The sequence below is a fragment of the Gadus morhua genome, chromosome 22 (assembly GCF_902167405.1).
Source record: "Gadus morhua chromosome 22, gadMor3.0, whole genome shotgun sequence".
NCBI lineage: Eukaryota > Metazoa > Chordata > Actinopteri > Gadiformes > Gadidae > Gadus > Gadus morhua.
In genome coordinates this window covers 2,618,804-2,629,851 of record NC_044069.1, presented here as the reverse complement: position 1 = coordinate 2,629,851, position 11,048 = coordinate 2,618,804, and the positions used below count along the sequence as shown (strand labels likewise).

General features: G+C 48.2%; 1 protein-coding gene and 1 long non-coding RNA gene across 2 annotated transcripts in view; both read right to left on the bottom strand.

Moving 5' to 3' along the window:
* Positions 1-3,532: 3,532 nt before the first annotated feature.
* LOC115535493 (uncharacterized) lies at positions 3,533-6,867 on the bottom strand. Its single transcript, XR_003974500.1, has 2 exons — positions 6,824-6,867; positions 3,533-3,672 (listed from the first exon to the last, which is right to left on the bottom strand). It is a non-coding gene; the product is annotated as an uncharacterized LOC115535493 (long non-coding RNA).
* Positions 6,868-7,890: 1,023 nt separating this feature from the next.
* LOC115536026 (dentin sialophosphoprotein) overlaps positions 7,891-11,048 on the bottom strand; it is a 6,914-nt gene continuing 3,756 nt past the window's right edge. Inside the window, exons 3-5 of the mRNA XM_030347682.1 lie at positions 10,963-11,010; positions 10,156-10,203; positions 7,891-9,521 (exon numbers count right to left, since the gene is read on the bottom strand). Coding sequence (XP_030203542.1) covers positions 7,891-9,521; positions 10,156-10,203; positions 10,963-11,010 — 1,727 coding nt within the window. The remainder of the gene's footprint in view (positions 9,522-10,155; positions 10,204-10,962; positions 11,011-11,048) is intronic.

Sequence of the window (11,048 nt, the reverse complement as noted above, 5' to 3'; positions counted from 1 at the left end):
CCACCTGTCTGTCTATCTACCTGTGTTCCACCTGTCTGTCAGACTACCTGTGTTCCACCTGTCTGTCTGTCTACCTGTGTTCCACCTGTCTATCCGTCTACCTGTGTTCCATTTGTCTGTCTGTCTACCTGTGTTCCCCCCGTCAGTCTACCTGTGTTCTACCTGTCTGTCTGTCTACCTGTGTTCCACCTGTCTGTCTACCTGTGTTCCACCTGTCTGTCTGTCTACCTGTTTTCCACCTGTCTGTCTACCTGTGTTCTACCTGTCTATCCGTCTACCTGTGTACTACCTGTCAGTCTACCTGTGTTCCACCTGTCAGTCTACCTGTGTTCCACCTGTCTGTCTGTCTACCTGTGTTCCCCCTGTCTGTCTGTCTGTCTACCTGTGTTCCACCAGTCTGTCTGTCTGTCTGTCTGTCTGTCTACCTGTATTCTTGTCTCACCAGTCAGACCGGTCCAGTACTAGTAGTAGTATGAACAGTAGTTGTATTAGTTGAAGTATCAGTTAAAGGTGATATTCGACACCTGGTTGTTTCAGGTGTTTTCCTCTTTAGTGGGGGTGAGAGAGAGCGGTCTCTATTGTAACTGCCGTCAACACGGTTACTGGGGTCGCTATGGTTTACTTGGGTCATTATTGTTATTAGAGTTGCTATGGTTGAAATGGTTAATATGGTTACTAGGACTGCTATGGGTTGTTATGGCTACTAGGGTTGCTATGGTTACAAGGTTAATTGTGGAAACTGTGGTCACCACTGTTACTAGGGTCTCCACAGTTGCTAGGGTTGCTATGGTTACTAGGGTTGCTGTGGTTATTAGGGTCACCACGGTTCCTATGGTTGCTATGGTTACTAGGGTTGCTATGGTTAATAGTATCACTATGGTTACTAGGGTTGCTATGGTTACGAGGGTTGTTATGGGTACTAGGGGTACTAGGTTGCTGCTATAGTTAATTACCTTCCTGTATTTATATCATAACATGTATAATTACTCTTACCGTGTATAGTTATATTATTACTTTTATATTAATACTATATATATTTATTTCATAACTTATATTATTGCAAGATTACTACTGCAAGATGTTTATTTATTATTATATATTTTAACTATTAATGTGTACAGTTATATATATATATATATATATATATATATATATATATATATATATATATATATATATATATATACATATATAAATATATATATATATATATATATAGTATCACTGTATTATTACTGTTTATAGTTTCTATATTATAACAGACTTATTATTGCTTTATTATCGCTGGATATAGTTATAATATAACTTTTACCTGCCTCAGGGCTGGATTCGACTCGCTGTATCACCGAGCGTCACCGTCTGCGACCGGCTCTGTCCTGCTCTGTCCTGCTGTGTCCTGCTCTGTCCTGCTCTGTCCTGCTGTGTCCTGTGTGCCGACTTGCTGCAGCATTACGAGGCCAAAACGCATGATAGTGGAGGTCTCCAATACACACTGACCACAGTCATATCGGATCCGGAAATCGTGCAAAAGCATGTGTATTGTGTGCTCATGTAAATAAACCACAGCCACTTTACAGCCACTGGTAGAGGAGGAACTGATCATCCTACTAGTGCTAAGACGGCCGCAGAAACATTTATTGGAAGAGTGTTAACATACAGGAATCACGACCTAGGTCAGACAGTCTCATCTCAAACTTTCTGCCATGCTAATAATAACCTTCCCGACTCTGACCTCAAGGTCACTGATAATTATCTCGATCGCCCCCAACTTTCTTGTCAGCATTGCATCTTGCGGACGCGTCGTGTTCGCTTGAGACAACGTATATCAGCCCTGATCCGTACACGTAGGCATTGTCTGCAGCAAGTCAAATCCAGCCCTTAAGGATGGAGGGAATATATACATATATATATATATATTTGTGCTGTCAGTTAAACGCGTTATTAACGCCGTTAACGCAAACCAATTTTAACAGCGTTAATTTTTATTTTTTTATTATTATTATTATTTATTTATTTTCTTTGGCTCTAAACAAAGAAGCAGTAGCCTGACTGCTATGTTCAAGGCAGTATGTTTGTATGTTCATCGTTTAATTGCACTATAGGCTTTTTTTTTGTATCGTCCTGTTTTGATCAGTATATGGCAATGTTGTTATCAATAAAAAAACATTTGCACAAGGCAAGCCGATGCACTTCTCCATGTTGATAAGAGCATTAAAATTAGAACAATTAATGGGACAAAGAAATCAAGGGATATATAGCCTAGAAAAATTTTGCGAATCGTGAGTTAACTATGGCATTAATGTGATTAATCGCGATTAAATATTTGAATCGCTTGACAGCACTAATATATATATATATATATATATATATATATATATATATTTATACACGGCTCTGCTTTATGTCGTGGAACGCACCGTTCACTTGCATGGGCCTTCACAACTTCCGGCTGTGAATTATTTTTTGATAACTCAACCTTGCTAAGCGTATGACCCTTGGCAAGGAAAGAGGATTTTTTGCCATCTTTCGTATCACTCCATCCCTTACTTATCTTTTAAGCATGTTCTACAGGTCCTAGCAGGAAGTCCCCGCGTGGAGGATTCCGTGGATAGTTGACAGCCGTAGATCTTGAGGAAGAGATCAGCGGGCAGAGGGTTTGACGGTAAAATGCTGTGATTCCCCTCAGAAGCTGTGAATGCGGTCCATCGGGTTCTCCTCGCCGTGGAATTCACAACAGAGCGCTTTACAGTAAAGGAAGAGGAACCAGGAAATACACATTTCTGGTTCAGTCCAACCCACAAAACTATTATTAAACATGACACTAACACCACTGTTAAACACAAACGCTATTAATCACACTAGTGCTACTATTAGGGTCACTTTAAATATATCCTAGAATTAAATAGGATAGATATAATGCTACTAATAAATTCACAATGAATTAAGGATAAACATCTTAGAATTATATTATATATGAACAGATCATGCTATTACTATTAAAAACACTTGATCACAAATGATCCAAAGGATTGATAGATAGACTACCATTAGAAACATATTAATAACGAATGAATGAGTCTGGAAAGAAAACATCCACGCATATGCTAGAATTTATTAGAGGTTCAAAGGTTCCTCTGACAGAACAACAGTTGGAACCCAAGATTTACAACAGAACCCAGAGGGTCAGATTTAAACAGAAACACTAAATATGTACAAACAGGGCTGGGTGACCTTTGACCTGCTGGGTTAACAGGCAGCTAAACTAATAGGGGAGAGTTTGGTCTAGTTAGACGCTTCCAACCGACCAATCAGCTCCCGCCTAACCCAGCACCGTCCACAGTGTGTATGGCTGTGTGTGTGTGTGTGTGTGTGTGTGTGTGTGTGTGTGTGTGTGTGTGTGTTTGTGTGTTTGTGTGTGTGTGTGTGTGTGTGTGTGTCTGTGTGTGTGTGTGTGTGTGGTTGAATTTGTGTGTGCGTGTGTGTGTGTGTGTGTGTGTGTGTGTCTGTGTGTGTGTGTGTGTATGTGTGTGTGTGTGTGTGTGTGTGTGTGTGTGTGTGTGTGTGTATGTGTGTGTCCCAGCTGAAGAAAGAGGAGATGGTGTTGAGAGGCATCAGAGACAGGCGGTTGTCATGGCGATGAAGAATGAGGAAGACTGGAATGGATCAGTCAGCCTGAGAACGACAAGATGGAAGATCATCAATACACCTTTATCTATATCTCTACATCTATAGCGCTACACCTATAGCTCTACATCTATAGCTCTACATCTATATCTACAGCTATATCTCTACATCTATAGCGCTACACCTATAACTCTACACCTATAACTCTACATCTATAGCTCTACAGCTATATCTACATCCACCACTATATCTCCACCTCTATAGCAACATCTACACCTCTATCTATCTATTTTTAGCTTTATCTATTTCTATATATCGACAGCTATATCTATCTTTTAGCAATATTTTTATCTCATCTTTATATATAGGAGTGGAGGAGGTGAGGGTGGAGGAGGTGAGGGTGGAGGGGGTGAGGGTGGAGGAGGTGAGGGTGGAGGGGGTGAGGGTAGAGCGGGTGAGGGTAAAGGAGGTGAGGGTGGAGGAGGTGAGGGTGGAGGAGCTGAGGGTAGAGGAGGTGAGGGTGGAGGAGGTGAGGGTAGAGGAGGTGAGGGTAGAGGAGGTGAGGGTGGAGGAGCTGAGGGTGGAGGAGCTGAGGGTGGAGGAGGTGAGGGTAGAGGAGGTGAGGGTAGAGGAGGTGAGGGTAGAGGAGCTGAGGGTGGAGGAGGTGAGGGTGGAGGAGGTGAGGGTAGAGGAGGTGAGGGTGGAGGAGGTGAGGGTGGAGGAGGTGAGGGTGGAGGAGGTGAGGGTAGAGGAGGTGAGGGTGGAGGAGCTGAGGGTAGAGGAGCTGAGGATAGAGGAGGTGAGGGTGGAGGAGCTGAGGGTAGAGGAGGTGAGGGTGGAGGAGGTGAGGGTGGAGGAGGTGAGGGTAGAGGAGCTGAGGGTAGAGGAGCTGAGGGTAGAGGAGCTGAGGGTGGAGGAGGTGAGGGTGGAGGAGGTGAGGGTAGAGGAGCTGAGGGTAGAGGAGCTGAGGGTAGAGGAGGTGAGGGTGGAGGAGGTGAGGGTAGAGGAGGTGAGGGTAGAGGAGCTGAGGGTAGAGGAGCTGAGGGTGGAGGAGGTGAGGGTGGAGGAGGTGAGGGTAGAGGAGGTGAGGGTGGAGGAGCTGAGGGTGGAGGAGCTGAGGGTAGAGGAGGTGAGGGTAGAGGAGCTGAGGGTGGAGGAGGTGAGGGTGGAGGAGGTGAGGGTAGAGGAGGTGAGGGTAGAGGAGCTGAGGGTAGAGGAGCTGAGGGTAGAGGAGCTGAGGGTGGAGGAGGTGAGGGTAGAGGAGGTGAGGGTAGAGGAGCTGAGGGTAGAGGAGCTGAGGGTGGAGGAGGTGAGGGTGGAGGAGGTGAGGGTAGAGGAGGTGAGGGTGGAGGAGCTGAGGATGGAGGAGCTGAGGGTGGAGGAGCTGAGGGTAGAGGAGGTGAGGCCAGACAAAGAGAAAGACACACCTTCACATTCCTCCTCTCACAAGAACAATAGCTGAGGTGACTGTTATATTCATCATAGAGAGAGAGCTACGTCAGTAGGGTGGTGTTAGAGAGAGAGTGCTACGTCAGTAGGGTGGTGTTAGAGAGAGAGAGCTACGTCAGTAGGGTGGTGTTAGAGAGAGAGCTATGTCAGTAGGGTGGTGTTAGAGAGAGAGTGCTACGTCAGTAGGGTGGTGTTAGAGAGAGAGAGCTACGTCAGTAGGGTGGTGTTAGAGAGAGAGCTACGTCAGTAGGGTGGTGTTAGAGAGCGAGCTACGTCAGTAGGGTGGTGTTAGAGAGAGAGCTACGTTAGTAGGGTGGTGTTAGAGAGAGCGAGCTATGTCAGTAGGGTGGTGTTAGAGAGAGAGAGCTACGTCAGTAGGGTGGTGTTAGAGAGAGAGCTACGTCAGCAGGGTGGTGTTAGAGAGAGACATATGTCGGTATGGTGGTGTTAGAGAGAGCGAGCTACGTCAGTAGGGTGGCGTTAGAGAGAACGAGAGCTACGTCAGTAGGGTGGTGTTAGAGAGAGAGCTACGTCAGTAGGGTGGTGTTAGAGAGCGAGCTACGTCAGTAGGGTGGTGTTAGAGAGAGAGCTACGTTAGTAGGGTGGTGTTAGAGAGAGCGAGCTGTGTCAGTAGGGTGGTGTTAGAGAGAGAGAGCTACGTCAGTAGGGTGGTGTTAGAGAGAGAGCTACGTCAGTAGGGTGGTGTTAGAGAGAGAGATATGTCAGTAGGGTGGTGTTTGAGAGATAGCTACATCAGTAGGGTGGTGTTAGAGAGAGAGATATGTTAGTATGGTGTTGTTAGAGAGAGCGAGCTACGTCAGTAGGGTGGTGTTAGAGAGAACGAGAGCTACGTCAGTAGGGTGGTGTTAGAGAGAGAGCTACGTTAGTAGGGTGGTGTTAGAGAGAGCGAGCTACGTCAGTAGGGTGGTGTTAGAGAGAGAGTGCTACGTCAGTAGGGTGGTGTTAGAGAGAGAGCTACGTCAGTAGGGTGGTGTTAGAGAGAACGAGAGCTACGTCAGTAGGGTGGTGTTAGAGAGAACGAGAGCTTCGTCAGTAGGGTGGTTTTAGAGAGAGAGCTACGTCAGTAGGGTGGTGTTAGAGAGAATGAGAGCTACGTCAGTAGGGTGTTGTTAGAGAGAGAGCTATGTCAGTAGGGTGGTGTTAGGGAGAGAGAGCTACGTCAGTAGGGTGGTGTTAGAGAGAGAGCTATGTCAGTAGGGTTGGTTTAGAGAGAGCTACGTCAGTAGGGTGGTGTTAGAGAGAGCTACGTCAGTAGGGCGGTGTTAGAGAGAGAGCTACGTCAGTAGGGTGGTCTTAAAGAGAGAGTGCTACGTCAGTAGGGTGGGGTTAGAGAGAGCTACGTCAGTAGGGTTGGTTTAGAGAGAGCTACGTCAGTAGGGTGGTGTTAGAGAGAGAGCTACGTCAGTAGGGTGGTGTTAGGGAGAGAGCTATGTCAGTAGGGTGGTGTCAGAGTGAGAGCTATGTCAGTAGGGTGGTGTTAGGGAGAGAGCTATGTCAGTAGGGTGGTGTTAGAGAGAGAGCTACGTCAGTAGGGTGGTGTTAGAGAGAGAGCTACGTCAGTAGGGCTGTGTTAGAGAGAGAACTACGTCAGTAGGGTGGTCTTAAAGAGAGAGTGCTACGTCAGTAGGGTGGGGTTAGAGAGAGCTACGTCAGTAGGGCGGTGTTAGAGAGATAGCTATGTCTGTTAGGTGGTGTTAGAGAGAGAGCTACGTCAGTAGGGTGGTGTTACCTGGAGACGTCTCACTCAGGCTTCTTGGAGTTCCCAGCATCTGGAGAGAATGAAACATGAGGCGTTCATCAGGTCTAATGCTTCAACAAGGTGGAGGAGGGGGAGGTGGTGGAGGTGGGGGGAGGTGGTGGAGGTGGGGGAGGTGGTGGAGGTGGGGGTGGGGGAGAAGGGGGAGGTGGTGGGGGCGGGGGAGGTGGGGGAGAAGGGGGAGGTGGGGGAGAAGGGGGAGGTGGTGGGGGCGGGGGAGGTGGGGGAGAAGGGGGAGGTGGGGGAGAAGGGGGAGGTGGTGGAAGTGGGGGAGGTGGTGGAGGTGGTGGAGGTGGGGGAGAAGGGGGAGGTGGTGGAAGTGGGGGAGGTGGGGGAGAAGGGGGAGGTGGGGGAGGTGGGGGAAGTGGGGGAGGTGGGGGAGAAGGGGGAGGTGGGGGAAGTGGGGGAGGTGGGGGAGAAGGGGGAGGTGGTGGAGGTGCTGGAGGTGCTGGAGGTGCTGGAGGTGCTGGAGGTGGTGGGGGTGTGGGAGTTGGGGGAGGTGGGGGTGGTTGGGGTGGTGGAGGTGGTGGAGGTGGTGGAGGTGGTGGAGGTGGTGGAGGTGGTGGTGGATTTTGAATGTTTGAGCTAATGAGTTGTCAGGTGATTGAGTGACAAAAACACAACTTTTGAGTGTGAGCTTTGAATTGGCATCATCAGTGTGTGTGTACCTGTCTGTGTGTGTGTGTGTGTGTGTGTGTGTGTGTGTGTGTGTGTGTTGTGTGTGTGTGTGGTGGGTGTGTGGTGTGTGTGTGGTTTGTGTGTGTGGTGTGGTGTGTGTGTGTGTATGTGTGTGTGTGTGTGGGTGTGTGTGTGTGTGTGTACCCTGTGTTGGGGGCAGCTGTGTGACCTGATTGGACGGCCTTCATGGGAACCTCCGTTTTTTCATGTCTGCGATAACAAACAACGCAACAGGCAAACGGACATGGTTATTAGGTTGCTATGGCATGGGGAGTGCGAGGCCGCCACGCCAAGGGGTCAACTGGTTGGGGGGGCGGGGCTATTTACGGGGGGGGGGTGGGTGGGGTGGGGGGGGCTCACATTCAGCGAAGCGGAGGGTCGTTGGTCCCGGGCGCCTCGGCCTCGGGCCACTCTCTGTGGGCCCCAACGTCGTCTGGTGTCTCCTCGCTGCTGCTTGCTGCTGAGGCCTGCTCCTCCTGCTCCAACTGCGCCTTCTCCACCTCCTCAGGGATCGTCGGACATCCTTCAAGCATCTCGTCCAGCTCCTCTGCTAGCTTCTGTTCCGACTCCTCGCTCGACTCGTTGGATTCGGAGACCTCGCTAGCCTCACCGGCCTCGTTAGCCTTGTTAGCCTCGCTAGAGTCGCTAGCATCACCAGCGTCGCTGGCGTCGCTAGATTCGCTAGACTTGCTAGATTCGCTAGAGTCGCTAGAGTCGCTAGCATCGCTGGCATCGATAGCCTTGCTAGCATTGCTGGCCTCGCCAGCCATGGTAACCTCGCTGGAGTCGCTAACCTCGCTATTGTCGCTAGAGTCGCTGTCCTCGCTAGACTCGCTGTCCTCGCTAGACTCGGTAGCCTTGGTAACCTCGCCGGAGTCGCTAACCTCGCTATTCTCGCTAGAGTCGCTATCCTCGCTAGCCTTGGTAACCATGGCAACCTCGTCAGACTCGCTAGCCGCGGGAGCCTCGATAGAGTCGTTAACCTCTTTATTCTCGCTAGAGTCGCTATCCTCGCTAGCCTTGGTAACCATGGGAACCTCGTCAGACTCGCTAGCCGCGGTAGCCTCGATAGAGTCGTTAACCTCTTTATTCTCGCTAGAGTCGCTATCCTCGCTAGCCTCGGTAACCATGGCAACCTCGTCAGACTCGCTAGCCGCGGTAGCCTCGATAGAGTCGTTAACCTCTTTGTTCTCGCTAGAGTCGCTATCCTCGCTAGCCTCGGTAACCATGGCAACCTCGTCAGACTCGCTAGCTGCGGTAGCCTCGATAGAGTCGTTAACCTCTTTGTTCTCGCTAGAGTCGCTATCCTCGGTAGCCTTGGTAACCATGCTGGAGTCGTTAACCTCTCTATTGTCGCTAGAGTCGCTATCCTCACTAGCTTCGGTAGCCTTGGTAACCATGCTGGAGTCGTTCACCTCTTTATTCTCGCTAGAGTCGCTATCCTCGGTAGCCTTGGTATATTCCCTAGGGTCGTTAACCTCTCTATTCTCGCTCGAGTCGTTAACCCAGCTAGCCGTGGTAACCATGGTAACCTTGTCAGACTCGCTAGGCTTGCCGGACTGTCCAGCCTCGTCAGAGTCGTCATTATTATCATCAGCATCATCTGCCACACCAGCGGCGGTGCTATCGTTCTTCTGGTCTGACTCTGGCTCCTCCTCTTCCTCTGAACTTTCCTTTTCTGGTCCCTCCTCCTCCTCTGAACTCTCCTCTTTTGGTCCCTCCTCCTCCTCTGGACTCTCCTGCTCTGAACTCTCCTCTTTTGGTCCCTCCTCCTCCTCTGGACTCTCCTCCTCTGAACTCTCCTCCTTTGTTCCCTCCTCCTCCTCCTCCTCTGAACTGTTCTCTAGGAGATCCTCCTCCTTCTCTTCCGACGTCTTGTCTTCCAGGTCCACATCCTTCTCCTCCTGGCTGCTGTCTCCTCCTGGCTGTGGGTCCTCCTGGTCGTTCACCTGCTCCTGGGATTCTGCAGCGTCGGGCGAGTCTGTGATCAGGTCTGGAAGGGGAGCAGAAACAGCTTTTCTCTGGTACGCCTTCAACACATGTCCTTGGTGAGTTTCTGAGCCCCAGATCCAGATGGTTAAGACAGGTTAGTTGAGAGTTTTATGTCTAGAGCGGTCATTAGAGCTGCATTAAGGTATTACCTAATGCAGCTTTAAGGTCTTACCTACTGCAGCTTTAAGGTCTTACCTACTGCAGCTTTAAGGTCTTACCTACTGCAGCTTTAAGGTCTAACCTACTGCAGCTTTGAGGTCTTACCTACTGCAGCTTTAAGGTCTTACCTACTGCAGATTTAAGGTCTTGCCTACTGCAGCTTTAAGGTCAGGCATACTGCAGCTTTAAGGTCTTACCTACTGCAGCTTTAAGGTCTTACCTACTGCAGCTTTAAGGTCTTGCCTACTGCAGCTTTAAGGTATTGCATACTGCAGCTTTAAGGTCTTACCCACTGCAGCTTTAAGGTCTTACCTACTGCAGCTTTAAGGTCTTGCCTACTGCAGCTTTAAGGTCTTGCATACTGCAGCTTTAAGGTCTTACCTACTGCAGCTTTAAGGTCTTGCATACTGCAGCTTTAAGGTCTTGCATACTAAAGGATTAAGTGCATTCAAATCTAAAAGTCTACGGGTATTTACCTTCATCGACTGCAGAATCATCTTTTGGACCGATGGTGTTTCCTACTCCTGCAAACGTTGAAATATACTTAAATACAATATATATAATATTTGTAATAATATATAAATAATATTTTTTAAATATAGATCAATAAAATAGAAACAAATATATAATTTATAAAATGTATACAAACAACATAATATGTATAAATAATGTATAAAGTACACATCAATGAAATATAGTATATACAAATGCTATATAAAAAATATATAAATACAATTTAAAAAAAAGAAGGTAAATAATCTATACATCAATAAAATAAAACCTATTTAAATATGTATGAATAATATTGATGGATAAACATTGAGATAGGGTTCGATATTTCTGACACATAGCACCAGTGAGAGACAGGCAGGGAGACTGGAAGAGAGACAGGTAGTAGACCAGTCTCTCTCCCGGACGGTGGAGAAACAGTAGTAGACCCGTAGAGTGACATGCAAAGACAGGCAGGTAGAGAGACAGGTAGAGAGAGAGGCTTGTAGAGAGACAGACAGGTAGGGACAAAGGTATAGAGACAGGCGGATACAGAGAAAGGCAGGAAGACGGCTAGAGAGAAAGGAACGTAGAGAGACAGACAGGTAGAGAATAAGACACGGAGATGGGTAGAGAGACAGACAGAGAGACAGACAGGAAGAGAAACAGACTGGGACACAGGTAGAGAAACAGACTGGGAGATGGGTAGAGGAGAGAGAGACAGACAGGGACACAGGTAGAGAGACAGACAGGGACACAGGTAGAGAGACAGACAGGTAAAGTGGGGTGTTTACCTTTAATTACTGCAGAAGCATCTGTTGGACTAACGGTTTTTCCGACTCCTGCAATCGTTGTAATGTACTTAAATACAATATATATA